Here is a 25,086-nt window from a genome sequence, read left to right as displayed (position 1 = left end):
CTGAGCCTGCGCATCCGTAGCCTGTGCTCCGCAACGGGAGAGGCCACAACAGTGAGAGGCCCGTGTACCGCAAAAAAAAAGTAAAGAGACAGGGTGCTTAATGTATATAGTACTGGTTTTAGATTACTCAAGTGATTACTCAGGGAAAAGGCAATTTGCTAACTATTTGGGGAAAAAATAAAATTTGGTCCCTTTGGCACACTATTAACCAAAATAAATAAATACATCAAGATGGATTTACAAATTAAAGGTTAAAAGAAGAAAAGATACCCTAAATAGGTGGTTCCCACACTTGGCTGCACATTAGAATCATCTGGGAAGTTATAAAAAATTTCTGCACCCAGGCCAATTAAATCAGAATATCTGAGGGTGGGAGATAGGCACCAGTGTTGTTCCAGAATTTCCAGGTGATTGCAGTGGCAACAAAGTCTGGGAACCAGTGCCCTGCAGTTTTGTTTTCTCAGCTTGGTCTCTGACCAGAAGCATCGATGACATTGTAGAGTTGGTTAGAAATTCAGAGCATCAAGCCCCATCTCAGACCCATGGAACAGAGCCTGAATGTTAACAAATCCCAGGTGATTCATGTGCACATGGAATTTGAATAGCTGGTCTCTAAAGCAGGCTTAGCAAACTAGGCTCCATGGCCTATTTATTTGAATAAAATTTTACTGGGATACAGTCACGTGCATTCATTTACATGTCATTTACAGCAGAGTGGGTAGTTGGGATAGAACCTAAAATATTTACTTTCTGCTCATTTGTAGAAAAAGTTTTCAGTGCTTCTCAACCGTGATGGCTCATTAGGATCATCGAAGAGCTTTAAAATTCCCTCTGCCTGGCTGTACCTCAGACCCATTAAGTCAGAATTGGGGAAGAGGGAGTGAGACCAAGGTATCAATAATTCTTAAAGCTTCCCAGGTGATTTAAATGTGCAGCCAGGGTTCAGAACTCACACCCTAAAAGTACAAAGAGAAAATGTACATGCATTTTAAAAAATCTGTTTTTTACGATGGAGGTGGCCATTTTTAATATTAAAGCAAAGAAACAATGATGGAAGTCTGATATATTTGACCGTATAACAAACTTTGGAATTCAGGGAAAAAAAACAAAACAAAACACCTTAAGCAAAATTTAAGACAGGAAAGAAAAAAAACTTTGAGGAAAATTAAAAGAAGAATGATGAACTGTGGGATAAAATATATAACATATAATATTCTCATTATGAACAAGCTCGAATATAATAAAAGAATAAGATGAACCCACAGGTAATCTGGCAGAGACTATTATAAAGCACTTTAAATAAGAAAATAAAATGACTAATAATTATGTGAAAACACAGTTAACTTCATTTGTTAACCTAGAAAAGCAGAATAAAACAGGGATGGGAAAAAGAATTAACAGTGATAATATTTGGATGTAAGATTTTGGATGACACTTACATTCTTCCTTATATGTTCCTGAATCATTCAAGTTGAATGTACATAATCGCGCATTATATTCAGGAGAAAAAAACCCCCAACAAATATATATATATATATATATAGATATATATATATTAAAAAAACAAACAAACAGTGATGGGCTCTATTTGGGGTTGAGGCCTATCAAAGTGGGACTCCCACTTTCCCTCCCTCCCTCCCTCTTCACTCCCTCCCTTCCTTTCCCCTCCTTCTTCCTGTCTGTTCTTAATCAGAATACTCAGTCTGATGGGGGTGTGAATGCGAATTGTTAGGAGAGTTTGGCAAGGTGATCACGAGTGCTGGAAGTGCCTACCTGAGTGCTGATGTTTGCAGTCGGAACTGACTGACCAAAGGCTGTGCCAGGGCAGTGGTTACAAGCTTGGGTTTTGTGGCGTTACATAAATTTGGGTTAAAATTTGTGCGGTGCTGCTTACAAACTGTGTGCTGGACACATTCTCTAGTCTGTTTATCCTTAGCCATTTTCTTCGGTTGAATGGATTAAATAAGATAGAGCTAAAGGTTTAGGCATGTAGAAATAATTAAAAATAGCAGATGATCAATCATAATAGATTTACATCATTGTCAACATCATCATTTTACCCATAATTTAAAGTAATAATAACACTATTTACCCTGTGTGTGTGTGTGTGTATCTTTATGGGCTTTCTGTTCCGTCTTGTTGACTTTTCTGTGTAGTTGTGAACAATATGCTGTTTCAATTCCATAGCTTCATATGGTAAAATTACTGTTTGTTGAGTACTTCCAACATGCCTGCCACGCTTTAGCAGAATACTTAGTCTTCTGGCACACAATCTCCAGGGCAGGTTATAATACCCATCTCTGAGAGAAGAAGGGCACTAGGATGGGGTGGAGGGCTCAGCTGTGGTGCAGCTGTACCAAAGGCCTTGTCCATCCCACAGGCAGCTCTGCAGCTGGATGGCCCTTCAGCATTGTCCCAAATCCAGGCAAGGCAGCAGACCTTTGTCCCCACATCTACCAGCCATGGGGGCCACCCCTGGTAAGGGGTGTGACCGTGGGCAAGGCTGCTCTTCAGGAGCCAGTGATGAATAAAGATCCTTGGAAAAGGGATCTGGGCTGTGCTCCACAGCATCCCCTATAGCTCATGCATGTTATTTATTTAATATAGTCTCGTGACCGCCTAGAGGGGTGGGATAGGGAGGATGGGAGGGAGACGCAAGAGGGAGCAGATACAGGGATATATGTATGTGTATAACTGATTCACTTTGTTATACAGTAGAAACTAACACACCATTGTAAAGCAATTATACTCCAGTAAAGATGCTAAAAAAAAAAAAGAAATAGTTCAATACACACACACACACACACACACACACAATATAGTCTCGCATATGATTCACTAGTATTTTATGTAGGATTCTTGTGGTTAGTCAATAGTTATTAGTGTGGTGAGCTTGCCATTTTTTTTTTTAACTTATGTCCAGGTAATACCACTTTTCTAACCAATACAAAGTACAGAAAGAGAGAGAGAGGAGTCCATTTTTATTACTTGACTATATAATAGAGAGTATTGATATATAGAGAAGTTTACTGTTTTTTGATAGTTTAAAGGAACTTGCTCATGAAACTATCTAGACTTTTGGAGAGCATAATTAATGTTATTTTCTTCTTCACAACTCTGTTATAGCCATTTTCTATTTCCTAAAAAATAATTTTATTTCAGAGATTTTAAATTATATAGAATAAATAATAAGAATATAGTGTTATAAAGCAAAGGAGATGAATAATTTGTCACTTTGGCATTGCCCAACCCACTGCTTCCTTTTCTTGGCCTCTTTATGGAATCTGAGCTTCCTGTCTATCCTCTTTCAGGACCTCTCTGAGTGTAGCAGCGTGACCATTGGTCAAGGCTCTTTCCTGGTTAGTCTTCTTCGTATTTCCTAAGAGTGTCAGCCCTGGCCTCTGTCAGGTGAACTTTCAGAGTCATGGCTTTTCCCTTTAGTAAACAATGTGTAGCCTCAGAGTTCTGAATGCAGAGCCTCTAACCTTTAGCTCTCTGCCCTCTAATTCTCAGAAGTCTGATTCATTCAGTTCAGTTCAAGCAAGTAGTTACTGAGTATCCACCTTACGCAAGGCACTATTTTAGGTACATGGGATACAGCCATGAACACAATAGAGACATCAATCCCTCCCCTGCTAGAGCTGGTGCTATGGATAAGGAGACAGAAAGTAAACCACATAAATAAGTAAGATGCTAGCGCTTCATGCTGGGGAGAAAAATAAGGCAGGTAAGCGGAATAAAGAGTTTTGGAGGGGGGGCTGAGGGGAGAGTTGCACTTTTAGACAGAGTAGCCAGGGAAGATCTCCCTGAGAAAGTTATGTTGATTAAACATCTGAAGGAGGTGAGTGAGGGCACCATGTGGCCATTTGGGAAGGAGCATTCCAGGCAGAGAGAAGAGCATGTGCAAAGGCCCTGAGGCAGGAGCATCCGTACACAGTCAAGGATCACTGAGGAAGACGGCCAGATCAGAGGCAAAGTAGTATGAGTGGGGGGAAGAGGCCAGCAGGTCCAAAAAGAATGAGGGCTGGCCTTGCTTTAGGTTCTTGAAGGACTTTGACTTGTACTTTGTATGGAATGTGGGCATTGGAGGATTTTGAGCAGAGGAACAGCATGATCCATTTTACCTGGTAACAGGCTCACTCTGGCTACTGTGCTGAGAATAGACCACAAGTGGTCCAGGGGAGAAAGCAGTTCGGGAGCTGCTGTGAGCTGTGGCCTGAAGGATAGACACTTCAGACCAAGCATTTCTCCAAAGTGTCTGGCTTGATCTGAGGAGAACATGTAGACTGAATTTTTTTAACCCTATGTAGAACTTTGTTTCTCATTTGTATTAGTGAAACCCAGTGCCGTGACAATGACCAGCACAAAGCAGTCAAATAAACAAAGCCCACCATTGTTCAGCCCGTGAGAATGTTGCTCCTGCATCACCCCAGGCCCCTTTGGCAGGGAGACATTTCTTTTGAGTCCCCCTCCTGGGCTAACCTCTTCCCCTAAGAACCAGCTTATTTTCCTCCTTTGTTAATCTTAGAGTGCCTCCCTGCTTGCTTTCCTTGGGAAAGAGCTCAGACCTAGATCTACAGTTTATCTCTAGCGAGAGGATAGGACCTTGTGACTACTGCATTCTTTTTTTTTTCCTACCTTTATTTTCATACACCTCATTTAAAAGAAAAGTTTTTATTCTATCTTATTTTTGTGAGTCGCTTTAAAATATGACAAACAACAAACCAATAATGCAGGACGCAAAAGGCATTTCTTCACGATAAAAAGAAAGAAATCCCATTCAAAGCGTGGGCCATTTGTATTCAATTTTTGTTTCCATAAATGAAAGTACACACACACTCCCTCTCTCTCCCTCTCTCTCCCTCTCTCTCCCTCTCTCTCCCTCTCTCTCCCTCTCTCTCTCACACACACACACACTCAATTTTTCAGGATGAAACTATTAGCGGCTAATATGTTACTAAAGCATCCTTATATCCCTGACTGGTTTCAGTACTAACTGCCAGTCTTTTTCTACCTCAAGCTTCTAAATGTGTTATTTTACCTCCCAGCAATATGTGACAGTGATGCTGCAGTCAGATCAGCCATCCAGGTTGGGCTGGATGCTTCGGACCAACAGGAGAGTTTGCACCACCCCCCATTCTGATTAGTAAGACTTAACGAGCTTCTTTGCAAATGTTTTGTTCAAACAATATATTTTCTGAGAACTTGGATATTTGAAAGTATTTTTTGTTGCCCTTATACTGTTGAACAACTACTTGACAGGGCATAAAAATCTTGGGTCAGACTCTCCTTGTTTTAAAATTCTGTTGCCCAGTCATTGCTTAACACTTACTGTTACGTAATGAGATCTTAATTGCCTTCATGGTAACCCTCTCCCAACCCTGACACTTTTTGATTTTTATATCTTCATTTATTTTAATACTTGACATTTGAAGGGAAAAACAATAAGATACTTCTCGGTGTCAGTCTCTCAGAGCTAATCGTTCATTTTGCCTTTTAATCTCGAGTCATTTTTTTCATATCCAGAGTGTTCAATCCTGTGATGTCCTGGCCGCTACTTATGATCTGTGTGTTGTTTGCACTTCCCTTTGGAGCACATTTCATTCATAGGTTGGATCTCTGTGATCTCCACTCCATTTCTATTAAGTTCCGTCTTTTGTCTTCCCTTTTCTCTGCCTCGTGAGATGACCTCTCCATTCTGTCCTCCACATCCCGTTGTTAGCGGTGTGAAGTCAGCCTTTCATCAGCTCGGTTAGGACTGGGTTTTTGGCTCCTGAGACTTTTATTTCATCCACATCCCTTCTCACCTCTGCACTTTCTTGTTGAATAAAAGTAATATGAATATCATTCAGAATAGAAGGCGGATGTTTTCTGAAAAAATCTTCTGTCCATGAAGGTAAACCCTTTTAGATGAGAAATTTTCCTTTTGAGCCATATCCTTTTGTCCTTCTTGAGCAGTGGGGTTTTTCCTTCTGTGGGCTTTAAGTTAGTTTTTCCTCGTCACCTTATGCTTGAACAAGGAGTAATCTAACCGAGCCCAATATGGAGCTGTTTAGGGGAGAACTTCCGGTCTGTCTCCTTTCCTTGATTCACCCTGGGGTCTCGAGAGAATCACCACCGCTTCTTCCCACCACTCTGCGCGCCTCCCCGCTTTACTGCCTCACATACTGGGCCGAATAAACTCTCACCCGTGGACATCGAGCTGCCCGTCCACAGCTTAGCCCACTCTGTGCTCAGCTCCACACATGGCACATGCGGAAGCTTAATAAAATGCTTTGAATCCCCTTGGGAGTGGGTTTGATCTTGAAAGTGTCTCAAAGCTGTAATAAAGTATTTTGTAAACCGTTCTCTTGCACAACTGCCAAGATTCAAAGCCCATGAGTCATTCAGATTGTTTTTGACTCACAAATTTGATCTCAACAGAAATACATTTTACCCATGGCTATTAAAACACAACAATAATTTGTATTTTCTTGAATCCTCAACTGTGTCTTCCTTCCCCATTTCCCTCTCTCTCCTGCTGCATAGAAACACTGGCTCTTCTCCATTCAAGAGAGGTTGCTGATTTAAAATGGAGAAGCATGTATCTTGACACTCAGTAAGAGTAGAATTATATAAGTTGTGAATCCTGAAGTATATGGGGTGTGATATTTGAATGATTTGATTTTTTTTTGATTGGAAGAAAAATGTAGAACCTTGTAGGAAACAGATAACACAGTGGGCTATACTCTTCATTTTATCAGAACGGCAGATAAAGATTGAAAAAAAAAAAAAAGAAAATCCACCAAAGAGATGAGGTTATCTGACTTGTTCCTAATCTGCTCTTAGCACAAGGGTTACCCTGAGCTATTCCCAGTATTTTTCAGAGACAGAATCCTCTCAGACAACCATGTAACTTAGAAATAGTGCTTTAAATCAGAGATGGAGGGCTTCCCTGGTGGTGCAGTGGTTGAGAGTCCACCTGCCGATGCAGGGGACACGGGTTCGTGCCCCGGTCCGGGAGGATCCCACATGCTGCAGAGCAGTTGGGCCCGTGAGCCATGGCCGCTGAGCCTGCGCGTCCGGAGCTTGTGCTCCACAACGGGAGAGGCCACAACAGTGAGAGGCCCGCGTACCGCAAAAAAAAAAAAAAAAAAAAAAAAATCAGAGATGGACGCATGAGAAAGCTCAGTAAACTGGGCTCTGCCCACCAGAATATCGTCTGCTCCATACAGGGCCCCTTTAATGAAAAAGTCAGGTTACCAGCTGAGATTAAACCAGTCAAGGACCAGGAGGAAGAACTACATGCACGGTACGGGATGCTTCATTCTTCTGCAGGGATTTCATATCCCATTAATCTTGGCAGCTGTAAATCCAATGGCAGTGTGTGGACATTAAAACCACACATTGAAAATAATGCATCTCTATTTCATTTCTCTTTCCAGGTTTGAGATTTTTAAGAGCTCTCAGGCTGATCCAGTTTTCAGAAATTTTGCAGTTTCTGAATATCCTGAAAACAAGGTAAGATGTTCTTTCTCATATTTTTTTTTGTCCTTCTGGTCCCCAGTGCCACGTTGTAAATATCAGGTGTGTGTACTTTCATCACGATAAAGTTAGAGTTCTCCTATGCACAGAGAGAGTGATCTAACACAGAAACGCAGGGAAGGCCTAGAGGTAGGGTCTTCTGCAGGGCGGGGACTCTATGGTAAAGAGAAAGAAACAGCTGTGTATGGGGGGAAGTAGAGACACTTTTGAGGCACGTTGTGGGGTTCCTTGGACACCGTCCGCAGCACCATGGAGAGAGGTGCACAGTGGGTGAGGGATAGGTCTACTCATTGATTGGGAAGTCCTTGCTCCCAGGTTTTAAATCACCCCTTTATTACATCACTAAATAAGAAATTGAACCTGGCCATAAAAGCAATGGAAGCAATGCTCTTTGAGAGGCAATCACAAACCTCATATGGCAAACAGAAAATCATTTCATTTCCAAGTACATTCTAGATGTTCACTTTATAGCCCGTGTAGCCCCTGGGGCTTGCTCTGTGAATTGCCTTCTGGGGAATATCTAAAAACCTCCCGCCGAATGCACCATGACTACTTCTGTTAACTGTATTATGTTCTGGAAAACACTACTGGACCAGGAGAAAAAAATCCCCCAGAGACCCCTTTCCTGAGGACCTGCAGGTTCTCAGAGCTGGCCGGAAACCAGGGCTGCCTTGATGAATAAACTAATAAAAGAGGTTGGACGTCCTTTAATGGAGAATAAGTACAGGTCATAAATTTCTCTCATAGGAAATTACACTTTGAGAAGCTCACTGCTAATGTTCCATTTCCTCTTTGGTTGGCCTTAATGTGTTTGATAAATGATGAAAAACAGGACATCTCTATGTTTGTGATTTGTAATTAATACACCTGCATTTTGGGGGAGCTTGGATTCAGCATTGTTCTCCCAGTAACTGAGGCTGGGACTCAGCTTCCTGAATATGTCACATCTAACAAATGTGACAGGCTTTCCTCTTTGGGTCTTAGTGTGTTTTGTTTATTTTAGTTTGTTTTAATTTCAAGTTGGTTTCCCCTCTCTGACTATTCATCTACATGAATGGGGGAATAAATTCACTTCCTATTAGTCAAGTTAAAAAGAAAATAAGCGTTGAATGCCATGGAAATCTTCTACAGTGTGTCCCAACACCCTTTACTTTCATTATCCTGGGGTCAGAATTTGTTGGTGCTCCATTTAATAGCATATACTATTATTTATATAGAATGAATATTGTCATTCTTCGTATTTCTTCAGAGAGACAGTAACCTTCATTTCTACCTTTTTATGACTTTTCTATGCAAGGGACTCATATTCCTCTTGAAATTAAAATGGTCAACAAAGCTAGCAGTCCTCAAGTTTTGCCTGTATCATATTTGCTCCACTACACTGTATTTTTACAGGTAGACTTGGTGAGGACCCAGTGGCAATCACAGGAGCTGTATTTAAGAGATACTTGTGGGGACGGTGTTACGTGGAGTCATCCACACTGTCTAACATGGTATAGTGCCTCTCTCTCCCTGTTTCGAGTTTACTTGTTTAAGGGGCTTTTAATTCTCTGATGCCAGCATTTTCAGAAGGTGCCATTACTCTGAGGAATAACATGGAGAGAACTGTGTTCTTACCTTCCTCGTACTCCATGTGGATCTTTCCTGGACTTGGGAGAATGATAAGCCATCTGAGTAAACTATCTTTTTCTAGGCTTCTGCCAAGAGACCCGCCAACTTCCCATTCCTTGGAAAAGGCTCCTTTCCTCTGGACGCAGGAAATGGCACTAGCATCCCTGGGGAAACATTCCACCTGATGACTCTACAGTTATGGGGGTTCATTCTCCCAGTGCAGAGGGGGGAAATCTGAAGCAGCGAGTGAGGGAAAGAGGTGGCTCTCCATTGGGAGAGTCACGGGGTGGCAGGCTACTGGGATGTCTGCCATCCTAAGCCCCAAATAGCATTTCCCCAAGCACCCCACTTCCCACAGAATTAAACTCCTTGTGTTATGGGAGGGTGGTTTCCATCACAACCACACACTTGGATTGCCCCAGTTCCTGTCACAACCAGGGACAGCGTCAGGGTGAATTCAAGCCTGAATTGAGCACCCATTTGTGCAGCAGCGAGATGGGTGCCAGGATTGAGTCCTACTTGCAGAGAGCTCCCTGGGGGAGGACTGACCCATAGTGTGGTTGGTGCCGAGGGTACAGGTACACCCAGGGCTTGGGAGGCATGGAGGAGAGTGATTAAGTGGGGCTCGGCATGAGTGTGAGGCAGTCAAGGATCTTTTCAAGGCAAAGGGGGTGTCTTCGGTAAGCCTTGTAGAAAGCCAGGTGTCATTGTGGTGGTGCTGGAGATGAGGCATGTGAGAGGGAAGGGTGAGTGGGGTGACTTCCCATCAAGGAAGCTGCAGGAAAGCATGTAAGTGAGAGAACATGGCTTTGGGGGGAACGTTGAGTAATTCTGTTCTCTTGGAGGCTGGGGTTTCCATGGTAGGAAAAGAGAAAGATGGGATTACGAGGGCAGGGAGAGGCCAGATCACCAGGCACAGGCTGAACCTTCATCTGATTGTAAGAACTCGGGAGGTCTAGAATAGCTCTCTGAGCCCGTTCCCTCTCCAGCTGCCTGGCTGATCGCGGCCCCCTTCCTTCTGTGAGCCCCAGGCACAGATCCCGCATGCTCTGCCGCAGAGAAGCAGAAGCCTGGGTCCTTGTAGGGCTTCGGACCTTGAGGGATTTTCTGGTAACGCCTCTGTACTTTGCTGCTTTCACAGGGACCTTCTAGGAGGGTGGGTGGAGCCCTGTCATCATCTTTCCAGGGGTTTTGTATGACTTTCTCTAGCGGCCAGTCCCCAGCAACCTGGGGTATTGGGTAGCGGTGGAGACATTGAAATGTGATTTGAAATAATGATATGAAATTGTGGTTTCATGTTCCGTTCTTCGGCTGCCTCTCCTGGCCCAAAGTGGGAAGAAACAGGGCAGAGAAATATATGGGGGGGGGTGCGGAGAGAAAGAGAAAGAGGGGTGGGGAAAGAGGGAGACAGAAAGGCTGAAGAGGTCAGGAAAACAATGACAGAGTGAACAGGATGACAGAGAGAACAGAAAGTCACAGTAACGGGACGGCATCAGGGTCATTCCCCAAACTGCCAGCCAACAGAAGGGCCTCAAAGGCTCCATGTCCTATAAATGGCATATGGAAGGGGCCACTGGGAGACCTTGTGCCATCGTCTGAGCTTTTGGCAGTTCCTCAGTTGCCCAGCAAACTGGCAAGCAGACTCATACAGTCAGAGCAAAGGAAGCAGCTCTGTCTGAAGGCTGTCATTCCATACCTCATTTAATGCTGATGATGGAGATATAGATACTTAAGGTGGGGACATGGAGCACCTAGTGCTTTTTTTTTTTTTAAAGGTAGTTGCCTTACTGTTTCCTCTAATTATTAAAGTGTAGTGTAGACATGTCAACAATATAGAAAAGGATAAAGCCCAGTTTCCTCAGCACCATCATGGTTGAGATAACCTCACTAATATTCTACCATGTCACTTCCGTTTCCCAGATAGCATTCCACTCTATGTATGTACCATCATTTACCTAAACAACACATTTTTTTGTTTTGACATTTTGGAAACTGAAATCACTGTACTACATATGTACTACACTGTACTACAGAAACGGCTCCAAGGTTAAAGTTCTTGAAAAGAGTAATCGGTATAGAGACTGCAGGCAGAGGCCACATCGTGAGGGCTCTCAGATGTCATGGATTTGCCTCGGAGAGCAAGGAAGAGTTGTTGAGGGGTTTGGGCAGGAGAGGAACGTGGTCAGATTTACATTTTAGGAAGAGCCACTATTCCACCAGTTGTATAGAGGGTGGGTCTAAAACATCTAAGCCTTAGACCATGAGACGAGTCAGGAGGCAGTTGTCCAGGCAAGTGGCACTAGAGGCTGGCCTTCGGAGAAGAGGGAGAGGGATCGAGAGAGATTTAAGGGTTAGAATTGACAGAACGTGATTTTGCTTCACTCTGTGTCTTATAGTTCAGGCCATTCATCCCCGTGGGGTACAGTGCCGTTGACTTTGAGGGGATTGCACATCTGTCCAGCAAAGGTAACAGTAAAACAAAATAAGGGCATTGGCACCTGTCTCTATTCTCAGCCAGAAACAAACAGGAAAATACTGGTCAAGCAGAACAGAGATAAATTCGTATTGCTTTTGGAAAGAGATGATGTTTTCAGTCTCAACCCATACATGTCTTGTTAAATACACTGAGAGCAGAGGTGGTCCCCAGTGGTTCTGGGTTTTCAGCTATAATCTTGGAAAAAGACAGACATTCATTCTTCCAGTATCTACAGAGACAGACTCTCTCTCCCAATATCTACGGAGTCCTAAAAAAGGTCTCTGATCTATAAGAACAGAAAAGTCTCTGTGCCTGCCCATGGACGATGATTCACTGTATCCACTGATACAAAATTACTCTAATGGCTAGTGAGAACTCATGGGGCAGGGACCCAGAAATGATCATGGAAAACACGAAAATGAAGTTAGGTTCTCATGCGAACGTCACAGTCTATCCCTTATCATGAGGGGGCTCGAACCTGAATAGTTCCAGTCATTCTAACCATTGGGAACTTGCCCTTTGGTCCAGACCCCTGGGCTTGGCCCTGAAGTCTATGACTGTCTCCAGTGGCCTCTTGCCATGCAGAGAGCCCACAACCCTGTTCCGCAACCCCTTCCCTCTTTCCAAGGAGCCCTCTTCAGCTTGGTGAGGTTCAAATTTCAGAATATGGAGAAAGTCCAAGAGTTAATCTTGTGTCTCTTGCACAGAGCTTGTAGATGATTGCCTGCTCATAGAGTTTCATTTGAAAAGCAAATTCCTAACACTGGGCATCTGTAATGATGCAGATGCCATAAAAAATAATCAGATTTCAGTGCTTCATAGGGACTCGTTCAGCAACAGTGATTAAATCTTCTCTACACAACAGAGAGCTCCCTTAAGTACTATTAATACCACTGTGACAATCAGAGATTAATAATCACCATATAAGGTCATTTTCCCAAAGCACCATGAGGCTCGGAGACTCCAATAGCTGTAATCTCTCAAGAGGGCCCCACATGGTTATTGGTGGGACACAGCTTTGATCAGTCTCCAAGGATCCAGGACTGTGTAAGTGAACCACCTTGGCACTTAATTATCCTCCGAGAAGATGAACAACACAGGCTTCCCTGAGATCTCTCCCTTTGCCCCTGGCTACCTGTCCCTCATCAATCTCTCTCTCTCCAAGGTTAATGCACCTCAGAGGGCTTAAAAGGCAGAGACAGGGAGGTTTTGCTTTATTTTGGCTTCCTCTTGAGAAACTGGTTGGGGACGGGCTGTGGCGATAGCCTCTATCCTCCCTGGGGCAGTACCCTCTGGCCCTCTTCACATCCTCAACACGGGGTGTGGGGAAGGCACAGCTTCACTTTCACAACAAGGAAGACACTCTGGTGGATCCCAGGCTGTGAGTGTGTTCTACACTGTAGTGGCCAAGAGGGCAGACTCTGGAGCCAAACTGCCCGGGTTCAAGTTGCAACTCTGCTGCTTACTGCGTTGAACTTGGGTCAGTTTCTTAACCTTGGGACAGTCTCATAGAGTCATTATGAAGATTTGATGAGTTAATATACATGAAACACTTAAAATGGCGGTGCACATGGTAAGCCCTGTGAAAGAACTGTGTTAGCCATTCTTATCACTGTGACCTTAAACTCTTAGAATTTAAACCATTGGTTTCCCTTGAGAAAGAGGTGGGAGCGGCCGGAGATCAATCCATCCAGGATGATGGGCTGAACCACGCTGTGGGCAGTGTTAGGCCCCTCTGGGGAGATTGAAAGAGATAGAGTTCTTTTCTGCAAGGATGCAGGTGGGAACACAAGAGTCAAATAGAAATCTGAAACTATGCCTTAAGACAGCGGGATGGGTTACCAATGAATAGCTGGAGGTGAAGGAGACGTAGGTCACTTTGTATTGCCTGTGGGTATAGAACCACTTTAAGGAAGAGGTAGGGACTGAACCAGGCTTTGAAGAAAGGGAAATATTTGGATAGATGAGGAGGGCTTTCGAGCTGAGTAATAGCATAAACAAAGACTTGGTGAGTAAGTTTGGCTGTGATGGAAGTTGCAAGGTTTGTGTAGAAAGAATCATGGTAGGAGGACCTGAAACTTCAGAGGGTGTTGAAGGTGGGAGTTTGGACATAATATTTTACTCAACAGGAGCCTTTGGACAGGGCAGCGACCTGCTGACAACAGTGGTTGAGGAGCTGTGCACCCAGTAGGAGTGAACGGGGTGAAGGCAGATGGGACGAGTACAGAGGGGAGACCAGCTCACTCAGTGCAGATTCTTAGAGGCCCTGCTGTGCACCAGGGACTCACTGCTCCCAGGGTCCCTGCCGACAAGGCCCCTACTGTAAGGGAGCTAAATATCTCGTGAGTGGCAGTCGATCTTTCTCAAGGAACACTGGTGGATGCTGAAATGTTTAGGTATAAGGTTGTTGGGGAATAGGATATTCATATGGTCTCAGAGTCCCACTCCCCAGATGGCATATTAATTACAAAGGGAAATGGGCACCTCTCAGTGGCGCCATCTGGCGTTTCCACCTTCACCAGGTGCCTGGACCTGGTGCAGTTGAGTTGGAATTTCCTGATGTGATGCCATCCCAGGCGGGTATTCTCAAAAGACGTATTGAAACAGGATCTAATCAGGCGGGAACAGTCAGACAAATCCAGAATATGGGACATTCTGGATGACAGCTGGCCTGGGTGCACAGAAAATTAAATTGGCACTAAAAACAGATTTAAAAGGGCGTGTGTATTGGTTGGGGGTGGGTGTGTTACTTACACATTAAAGGAGAATAAAGTAGAGAATGGCAAACTGAGTAGCCATTACTACTTAGGCCAATCAGCCCACTGCCTGTCTTTGTGAATAAAGTTTTCCTGGAACACTGCCACACCTATTCCTTTACAGGTTTCCCAAGGTGCTTTTCTGCTCCAGCAGCAGAATTGAGTAGTTGCAACAGAGACTTTATGACCCAGCAAAGCCTGACTATTTACTATCTGTCCCTTTATTAGAAAAGTTTCCTGACCCCTAGATTAAAGCCACATAATCATCAAATGCAGCACATGAACCTTGATTGCTTCCTGAATCAGGGTGAAAACATGAAAGCATCAGTAAACCTAATTTCGGAGCAACTGGAGATATCTAGATTAAGAGTGCCTATTAGATGGTGATACTGAATCCGTGTCAGTTTCCTTAGGCAGGACAATTGTATCATGATTGTCTTGCACAGTGTCCTTCTTAGGTGTTCAGTGCTGAAGTATTCAGGGGGTTGTGTCATGATGTCTACGGTGTGCTTGTAAATGGCTCAGCCAGAAAAAGGAAAAAAAAAAGAAGAGAAAATGTATAGAGATAAAGCCAATGTGGCAAAATGTTAACTGGTTAATCGAGATGAAGGGCATCCAAGTGTTCATTATATTCTTCTTTCACTATTTCTGTAGATTTAAAGATTTTCAAAATAAAAATTAAGAAAAAATTTTAAGCCGTCAGAAGGCTTAATTTAGGGACCACTTTCAGTAACTCAGAAGTGATCTTCCTATAGGCTCTGGCCTGAGCTACTTATGCCACCTTTCAGATCCTTCCCTTATGGTGGCTCTGGGGGCTTGGGCGTGGGAGTGGGCACTAAAGAGGCTCTGTTCCTCTGGAAGGCAGCCCCAAGTGAGTCTTCTTCTGTAACTTGGGGATTTTGCTTGTGTCTTTTGCACAGTAATTCCATCAAGCTGGTGAATCTGCTCTCCATATTTATCAGCACATGGCTAACAGCAGCCGGGTTCATCCATTTGGTAAGTATCCTTGAAGATGCTTCAGTGCTGGCGTTTCGGGAGCAAGGCCCTCTCTGAGTCATTTTATTACCTGGGAGACAAACTTCAGCCCAGCTGTAGAATGCAAAAAAAAACGAGAAGCAACTGCACAGTTGTCTAAATTTCCAATCCTTTTACCCCAAACTAGTTCCAGATGGTGAGTCACGATCACACCCTTCACCTGCGTTTTTCAGCTCACCTGTATTGCTATGGGGGCTTTCGTTGCCCTTTTTTTTTTTCTTCTGTCTGCAATAACCCAAGCCAACCACAAGATGGCAGTGCTTCCTCAGCAATCACCAGAAAAGGTTGACGACCAGGTTGCAAGTCTAGCCCCCATCTCTTAGTAAACAGCAAATTCAGATTCCTCGATTTCCCTCCACTTCCCCCTTACAAAAAGCCCTCTTCGATTCTTTGGCCTGACTGCTTGTCAAGTTATTTCATGTCTCAAAAATGTTAATTCTTTTAAATTGACGACTCCAAAGCTTTATATTATTGCCAAGCTGTTCTCACCTTCTTCCCAGGGCAGATTTCTGCCTGCTTTCTAGGGAACATAGCTATTGTGGGAGGTGTGTTTCAAACAAACACAAACCTTTAAAGCTAGAAGGAGCCTCATCTAACTTGGAAGCTTTGGGTAAAGGTGCCTTTCTCTTGCTGGGCCTCTGTCTGCATAAGGGGTGGAAGGAAGCATTGTTACCCCTCCCTCCCATTGGGAATTTTGTAATTATCATCCAAAGGAAGACTGCCAGTCAATCACTCGGTCACTAGATCTGATGGTTTCCCACCCACTCCTTTATGCTGATGGTATTCTTGGCTGAAATCACCCTTAGATAATCACTCTAATTCTGCTAAGTGCCCAAAATCACAGATATGGAGGGTTCATTGGCTGTTTTCAATAAGCAGTGGCCTCACCTTACTATTGCGTGAAGTACCTTCTGCTTCACCAGGAAACCTCCATGAAAAGAGCACATTGAGGACAAGCATTGATGTGTGAAAGAGGCCAGGTCTTGGAAACTTACTTTCTGCAGAGGCAGAGTTGGAGGCCCTGGGGTGAGGGGCCCTGGGGCTGCCCATCCACAGGGACCACCCTGGCAGGTCACAGGCATTGGCCATCCAGTGGATTGTAGGGCTGGACCTCTCTCCTCTAAAGCGTCTCTCCTGCCTGCCTCACAGCTTTGTCGGCAGATCATAGATGATGGGAGGGTAGCAAGTGTTTGTGAGCCTAAAGCAGAGATGGGCCAACTGCACCCCTGGGGCAGAAGCTCTCCACACCTGTTGCCTCTGCCTGATTTCCTGCTGCCCCTGCAGAGATGAGTTGTCCCTGCAGAGAGCAGGGAACCCTGTGGTCCACAAAGCCAACAATATTGACCATCTGGCCCTTTACAGACTAAGCTTGCTGGCCCTAGGTCTGAAGGGTGTGCAAATGGAGATAGTTCTCATGAGCTCACTTTTTGTGCTTCCAAGGGAGATTTCTGCAGTTTGCAGGGCAGAGCCATCACTGATCTTCTGCAAAGCAAGGAAAGCCCAGTCAGACTGCAAGGGATGCTCTTTGGGGTTCGTTCATATGATCTGAAGGAGCAAGGTCCCTCGGGCAGCTTCTTGGTCCAAACAATGAAAGGAAGAGGTCCCCTGTGGGAAGGTCCAGAATTTCTTTGGGACTGAGCAGGAACTCAAGAGAAGGGCCAGGGTGGGCCTCACATGGCTAGAGGCAATGCCCTAAAATTCAGCTGGCCTCAGATCTTTATAACAATGAGAAGAAAATGGACTCTGGATAAGTTCCTCAGTTCCTTCCCCTCTCTGCCCCAATCAGCTGGGCAGGCGTGTCAGTGTGGCTTTCACTCCACTTTCTCCACTACCTGCTCAGAGGTTGTGAGCGTTACTTATAGAGCTCAGTTCAGGCCTCCCCGGGCTGAGGATGCTGTGCATCCAGGAGCAACCTAGATGCTGGAGCTTCTGTGTTTCTGGTTTATTATGCCTGTAATGTTCTTCCTTTCTCTAGGTGGAGAATTCAGGGGACCCATGGGAAAATTTCCAAAACAACCAGGCTCTTACCTACTGGGAATGTGTCTATTTGCTCATGGTGACCATGTCCACTGTTGGTTACGGTGATGTTTATGCAAAAACCACGCTCGGCCGTCTCTTCATGGTCTTCTTCATCCTCGGGGGACTGGTAAAAACTCTTTTCTTACAATGTTGATTTTTGTGGTCATTAATATTTTCTGTTATCCATTTTCTGAAAGCTGTGTATTTGAGACTGTGTTTCTGCACTAGAGGCAAGCGACTGCCTTAGTGTTACAATCTGGTAAAGTCAATGCAAACGCCATGATGACTTTTCTGCCTATTTCTTTGGTATGTTGAATTTGTTACCCTGAGACCCAGGCGTGGTGTCCTTGTGAGGGACAGCCATTTAGCCTGGAGCAAAGCTAATTGTCTTAAGGAAGTGATGCTCACTTATCAAGTGAGAGTGTCTGTGCCTTTGTAATGTAATTCAGCATCTGATATTCTGCAAGGACACTGCTATCACCTGACCGGGTAGACACTGTTGATACTCTGTAGACAGTTTGCGGTTTCAAGAGCTCCCTGCCCCCTTCCCCCTCCCTGAACTTCCAACAAACACTGTGGCTGGGGCCTTGCTCTAAAGAGGAGTGTCCCCACCCCGGAGGAAGGAGAGCCCACTGGTCTCCTCTGGATGGACATCACTACGTGAGCAGAGTATGGTTTTGTAAACAGCCAACCAACTCCCTTACACGGTATTTTCCCTCCCCCCCTGTAAGTCAGAAAGTTGCACTATTTGCTTTTCTGCTCTGTGCAGATCATCACGGTGGTTTATGATGTATTGTGCTTTTCAAGGGGGATTTCTGGCCACTCATCGGTGGTGGCTGCATTTTGTCTTTCAAAGTAGCTCATTTGACGTTTAGATTTTTGCTGTGTGTGAGGTCAGTGATTAAAACCCTAAATTCACACACAGCTTTCACATATGTACACCGCACATGCATTTATTTAATGCATCCACATCTCTGTTTTGTATGCATATGGCATATACATTTGAAAAATGTATATAAATGTACGTGTGGTGTGTACATTAGCACAGTGTTCTCACAGCACCCGTGAGGTCCCTGCAGATGAGACCCCTTTATCCCGCCACAAGCACAATGTTTGTTGGACAAAACATGGCAGATTTGTGTTTCTCCTTGCTATCCTTTCCTATGTGATTTCTTAAATTTACGTTTTGTGCTTTTTAGTGATTTTTTTTTTAGTGGAAAAGTTTATATATTTTTAAATCTTCTTTTGGTGTTTATTGTCTTTAATCATTCATAAAGGCATAGATTCTCATGTGAACTATAATTAGAAAGAAAGGCCTTCTCTTGAAATAATGTGTGTGTGTGTGTGTGTGTGTGTGAGAGAGAGAGAGAGAGAGATTTTTCCAGCATGCATTCCCTTATTTCTATTCAGGAAGAAGAACTAGATGTCAATTTATTTATTCCTGTCTCCTTTACATTTTTCTTGACTGTGTTTTTTTGTTTTTTTGGTTTTTTTTTAGTTGTCTAGGTTGGCTAATGTTTGTTTTGTCCTGTGTATTTTCAGGAGCTTGCCCTTTTTGTGTTTTTATTTATTTATTTTTTACAATCTAACATATTAATATGTACCTTTGCAGTTCTAGCCCTTTTGTGTTTTCAGATCTTAATACCCCCCACTTCTGAAAAGGTCACCCCCTTTCTTTGGCCTGTCTTTTTAGTCTCTCTTCTGTCTCCTATCTTTTCCTCAGGCCATGTTTGCCAGCTACGTCCCTGAAATCATAGAGTTAATAGGAAACCGCAAGAAATACGGGGGCTCCTATAGTGCGGTTAGTGGAAGAAAGTAAGTATGCCAAGAGGTTTTGTTGCTTCCACTGCGGTAGAATCCTCTCTGCATGCCATTTTTTTTTTTTTTTTTGGCTCTTGTTTCTTTGTTTCATGCATGTAGGCAATGTTTGCCCGCTACGTGCCCGAAATTGCTGCTCTCATCCTGAATCGGAATAAATTCGGCGGGACTTTTAACAAACATGGAGGCAGAAAGTAAGTCAGTTGCATTAAAAAAGATGTGGTTGAGTGACTTTCAGAGCCCCTGTGGCGGAGACGCCTGAATCCTGCCCCTCCTCACCACCACCCCCACCCCCGAAGGGCCACATTCCATGTGGGGTGTGATGTCAGAATTACCCCACGAAGTTATCACACGTGGACCAACTCCTGAGGCTTGTTCCCATTCACAGCTCTCTTCCCCACCCATCTTTCCAAGAGACATGATAGATGTATCCTGGAAGGGGTCCATGTGTAACTGGGGCCATATTTTCTGTTCTCATCCCTAACACGTAAACCCAGCTCACTCATTCTTTATATTAAGTAGGTGAGTGATTGCATTCCGGTCCCTCAGATGAAACTGATGCCATCCTATGGGGTTTTTGGGCAGCCATAACATGGGCTCCTACTCTCACAGGGAAGTCCTAAGGAGGGCAAGATCGAGGTCACCTTGGCACTGTGGCCACCGGGGAACCAGTTCTCTAGCTAGGAGGCACCGAGCTTGTCCTCAAAGGGACTGATTACTCAGTTGAAATTCCTTATTGGCAGGAAATACTATATTTATGATACGTCAGGGCATGGCACGCTCTTCCTGATGCACCTTTTGTTTGGCTTCCCATTCGTGAATGCTTTCTTACTGGGTACTGTTTCGGTTTGTGCTCGCATCATTTTGTCAGTATCAGTGTCAATGTGTGGGTCCGTTGTCAACCAGAAGTTTAACTCCTAAGTAGATGCAGGACCTTGACTGCTCTGTCCTCCCATCTGGAGAGGAGAAGGTTGGAGGCAGGCAGGGCGGAAGCAACCATTCTGTACTGTTTTCTTTGATTTTTCTTTCTTTCTTTTTTAAATAAATTTATTTATTTATTTATTTATTTTTGGCTGCGTTGGGTCTTCGTTGCTGCGCGTGGGCTTTCTCTAGTTGCGGCGAGCGGGGGCTACTCTTTGTTGCGGTGCGCGGGCTTCTCATTGTGGTGGCTTCCCTTGTTTTGAGAGCACGGGCTCTAGGCAGGCGGGCTTCAGTAGTTGTGGCATGTGGGCTCAGTAGTTGTGGCTCGCAGGCTCTAGAGTGCAAGCTCAGTAGTTGTGCACAGGCTTAGTTGCTCCACGGCATGTGGGAATCTTCCCGGACCAGGGCTCGAACCCGTGTCCCCTGCATTGGCAGGCAGATTCTTAACCACTGCGCCACCAGGGAAGTCCCTGTACTGTTTTCTTTTTAAAGCTTTTTCTTGGGCGCTCAGCTTTGTTTGCTTTTGAGTTTTTGCTTTCATTTTAACTTCCATACAGTAAGATATACACATCTTTAATGTACAGCTCAAGAATTTGTACCTATGTACAAACCCAGGAACTACATCCCAGATCAAGATGCAGGATTTTTTTTTAAACTTTTTATTTCATATTGGGGTACAGTTGATAAACAATGTTGTGTTAGTTTCCGGTGTACAACAGAGTGATTCAGTTATACATATACATGTATCTGTTCTTTTTCAACTTCTTTACAAAACAGAAACAGACTCACAGACTTAGAGAATGAACTTATGGTTAACAGAGGGGAAGGGTGTGATGGGAGGAAAGATAGTTAGGGCGTTTGGGATTGACAAATACACACTGCTGTATTTAGAATGGATAACCAACAAAGACCTACTGTATAGCACAGGGAACTCTGCTCAATATTCTGTAACAACCTAATTGGGAAAAGAATTTGAAAAAGATGCAGGATATTTTAATTATCATTCTCCTTCCCAATCACAGAAGTTCCTATCACAGAACTAGGATTTTGTTTTTGTTTTTTAAATTTCATACATTTTTAAATGAACTCCTGAATAGCCTATTTTGTTTTTTAAGAGAAACATAAAAGCGGTAGCATTGCATTTCCATCCATCGCCTGACGGTCACGTTGGAAGGAGCCAACAACCTCCTCTCCCATCGGTGATCTCACTGCATCCTGAGCTCAGGTGTCCAGTCCTCCATTCAGAAAATGAGGAGATGGAAAAAAGGACTCATTTTCTGGAACTACCCACAGGACACCCGTTTCCTTTCAAAGGCACAGAGGCCAGTGGGCAAGAGGAGGCCAGTGGGCATCTTTTCTGTGGAGGCAGCAAGTTTCCCCACCTTCCCTCTGATGGAGCCCTCCTCCTCCTATTATTATAACAGCCCTGGATGAGATGAGAACCAAGCTGTTCCGATTTGTGGGCCATTGGTTGGATCCAAAAGGCCAAATAAGTCCAGAGATTTCCATTGTTCATTTTTTCTGTGCCAAGAGGAAAACAGCTTCTCGGTTCGTTTTGCCTCGAAGGTGCGGACAGGTCTCCATAAAGCAGAAGGCATGCCGAGGGCTCAGGTTGCCTTTATGGCCTCCCCACCCCACTGTCTCAGCCAGCCTTCCCCTCTCACTCACTGCCCCTGAAGAAGTCAATAAAATCAATTGCCTTGACGTCAACGTTGAAAATATTTCCTGACTCTCACTCCACGTACATTTTGTTTTTTTCTCCAAAATAGCTGCCATAGTCCAGTGTGGGTGGGCCTGCTGGCTGGTGCCTTTTGTTGACGGGTGATCCAGAGGAGGCCCTGAGACCCACGGTCGCTCACCCGCTCCAGTCCCATCCGGTTGTCCCTTGGCCTTGGCAGCTCCACTCAAACCCCCCGCGTGCTGACGGCTTGAGATCACAGACTTCCCGCAGCTTTTGTTCTGGCTCCATCAGCATCTTTTATCACCGGTTTTAGCCTGGTTCTCTCTCTCTCTCTCTTTTTTCTTCTCCCTTTATGAAAATGCACACTTTGCTTTTAATGTTCACTCTGGGTCTCCGAGGTCCTCCGACCCTGCGGACAGAAAGTACGTTCTGTCATCAGCACCGGGACTGTTCACTTTACTTTACGCATTGTTTCCTGGTTCAAAAGCTAATTACTAAGTAGTTTAAAGAAGCCCTTTGGTCACTTAGATCTTTCATCAGAAAATATAAGCCTGGGAAAGGAACGGTAATAAAGGGCCATTAGCACCCTTTGTTTGATGTTGTTTTTCCAGTCAGTAGAACAAGATTGATGAAATGTTATGTTTGGCCAAAATTTGAGTTTTCATTTGGAATTCAGTGTTGAGAGAATGGGCTGTCAGAATCAATAAGTTTTCTTTCGCTTGGGATACGGGCATGTGGTAGTAATTAGCAATATAAGGTCTTTAGTTGAGCAACCAAGCATGGATTCTGGCAGCAAACATAATGAGAAACTACAGTTGTTCTATTTCTAATGTCAAAAAGTTTCCAGATAAAATTAAATGCATTTGCAAAAGGAAAGCAGCTAAACTTTTTTGAAAGATAGAGTTCAGACTCTTAAAATAGTGCACTTCGCCCCGTGTTTTTGTGTATGCATAAATATATGTGCTATACCCATGGACACACGTACGTGTATCTTTTCTCCCTAAGATTTCATCAGATGGATGCCCAGAAAGTAATTAAAACATATACATAGTTAAGGGATTTGTTTACGTGTGCACATTTTGCTCAGAAATAACCTCTCTAACAATGCATTAACTTGTCAGAGAATTCAAGGTAACATGTAACCCAAAGCTGAGGAGACACACGACTTGGAAATTCAAAGATTATTTAAAGTAAAGAAAAATTTAGGTAGAGAACCCCGGAGTTTTGTTCACGCTACACCCAATTTCAGGATATTGGAGAATATGAAGATTTCATTGGCACCTCATTTTCAGTTCTAATCTATGTGTTTGACATAACGTAAACACTTCACGTAGCATCCCCAGGGCATCCTCACCAGCAACACGGCATCCAGGGCCCACAGAGGCTCACGCCAATGTTCTCATCAACATTCCTCACCTGACCTCCCACAGGATACCCAGAGCCAACAGTAGATGTGAGGAGATGCGTGTGAGTCCTTCTCTAGTTTATCCATTATGAGGTAGGGGGGCTCCTAAGATAGGGACTTGGGTGTTGATAACCAAAGGTCCAATCAGTGTCCAGGCAGGCAGTCTCTCTGAGTCGGAGGTCTTGGGGACAGTGAGTCTCTTGGGCTGAGACCTCAGATCTTACTCAGAAGAGTAGCTCTCCTGCAGCCCAGCCTGCCTCTCGAGGCCACTGCCTCCGTCTCCTTCCCTTCCTGTAAGCTCCAAGCTGCTCAGAGGTGGGGGAGTTGGAGGGGTGAGGCTCCCATGGCCTTTGGGGTCCCAGCTCGCTCTTCTTCTTCCCACAGCCCCTGCTGTTTCCCCCAGAGGTTTCTTCTCTGCTTGTGACTCAGCCCACTTCTGGTTCATGTATGAGAACTGACAAGATCATGGTCCGAGGTCACGTGGCCAAGGGCCATGGAAAATAATCGGCCAGAGAGAGGAATCCATCTGCCCTAACCCCCCTTGTCAGAGGCAGCTGGGCTGGGGAGCCATCCAGACGTTGTACTTCGCATGACGGGCTCCTGGGGCCCGAAACTGAGGGAGTCCCAGGCCAGGTGTTTGGGAGAGGGGATTCCTGGTAGCCAAATGCTAGGAGGACACAGAGAGAGAGATGGACAGTTGAGAACAAGGAGTAGGGAAAAGGGGATGGGAAGCTGAATGTAACTTACTAGGAGGAAGATCCCCCAGCGGGATGAGGAGTCTGCACCCCTCTTCTGGTAGGGGAATAGTTGTCACAGACTAACCTGGCTCTAGCTCCAGTTCAAGGAAGCTGTCTTGAAAGCTGTGTGGCAAAGACAAAAACGACCTAAGATTCTGTTTTAGAGCCAAACAGTGCAACATAAATGCCGTGGCTTCTCTTAGATCTCCTCATTATATAGACAGAGGAGTGCCACATACTTATGGAAATGAGAACATGAATCGATATACCCCAAGCCCTGGGACTACCTTCTATGACAGTAATAATTACTACAAATTATATCTACAAACGCTTGCATCCTTCCCCATCCTCGTGGCAACCACGTGAGGAAGGTATTACCATCATCTCCATTTGCAGTGACTTGCCTGACATCGCACAGCAAGTAAAGCGTTGATCTGGGGTTTGAACCCGGGGGCAGTCTGCTCCACTGGGCCATGCTGCTTCTCTAAATCATCTCTTGAGACCCCTCTCTGCTCTAAACTCCATGATCCTATCATTGTATCCTTTCCAATGACCAGGAAGAGAAAGGCACCATGAGCATCACTTTGGGCCTATCTCCCCCTTCTGCTTACCTAGTGCCTCTAAGGAGCCTGGCCTCAGCGTCAAGGACAAAAAGGTGGAGATGGGACAAAACCATTTCCTCCTGACTTTTCTCATTTGGTTAGACTGGAAGTGTATCTACCTCTTGAACATGTCTAACAATGAGGGGCTCTCCAGGATGGACAGACAGATCATTGACCAAAATGAAATTTTGTGCCTTATTTGTGGGTTTCAACAAGTTCCTCCCCTTCCTGGGGAGGTCATTTCCTAGGGGACCAGCCCTGGTGGATTGTAGTGATCTACCAGGCTTGGGCTCCCTCCTGAGCAGAGCCTACCTGCTTATCATCTGGAGAAGAGCGTTCTCTGCCCAGGCAGACGTATCCACCTGGGTCCTTCAGTTCCCCAGCTGGTCTGCACAGCTCAGGGCATTTCTTTGATGGTGGTTTCTTAACGGTCAGTGAGAACTAGAGTAGCAGGTGTCCCTCCTGGAAAGTCTTGGGCGAGATACATACACTCCCTGGCTT

General features: G+C 44.6%; 1 protein-coding gene across 6 annotated transcripts in view; it reads left to right on the top strand.

Annotated features, from left to right (window-relative positions):
* KCNMA1 (potassium calcium-activated channel subfamily M alpha 1) overlaps window positions 1-25,086 on the top strand; it is a 763,138-nt gene that overhangs the window by 514,500 nt on the left and 223,552 nt on the right. For 5 of the 6 annotated variants that reach the window (XM_082611009.1, XM_082611010.1, XM_082611008.1 and 2 more), the window contains exons 6-9: window positions 7,425-7,500; window positions 15,288-15,363; window positions 17,378-17,548; window positions 19,145-19,236. In XM_082611009.1, the coding sequence (XP_082467135.1) occupies window positions 7,425-7,500; window positions 15,288-15,363; window positions 17,378-17,548; window positions 19,145-19,236 (415 nt within the window). Of the gene's footprint in view, window positions 1-7,424; window positions 7,501-15,287; window positions 15,364-17,377; window positions 17,549-19,144; window positions 19,237-19,341; window positions 19,434-25,086 lie in introns of all 6 variants that reach the window. The other variant, XM_082611012.1, reaches the window with a different exon arrangement.

Source organism: Mesoplodon mirus, assembly GCF_964341445.2.
Source record: "Mesoplodon mirus genome assembly, chromosome: 2".
NCBI classification, from domain to species: Eukaryota; Metazoa; Chordata; class Mammalia; order Artiodactyla; family Ziphiidae; genus Mesoplodon; species Mesoplodon mirus.
The sequence above is the reverse complement of the archived record's forward strand: the minus strand, read 5'-3'. Positions and strand labels throughout refer to the sequence as shown.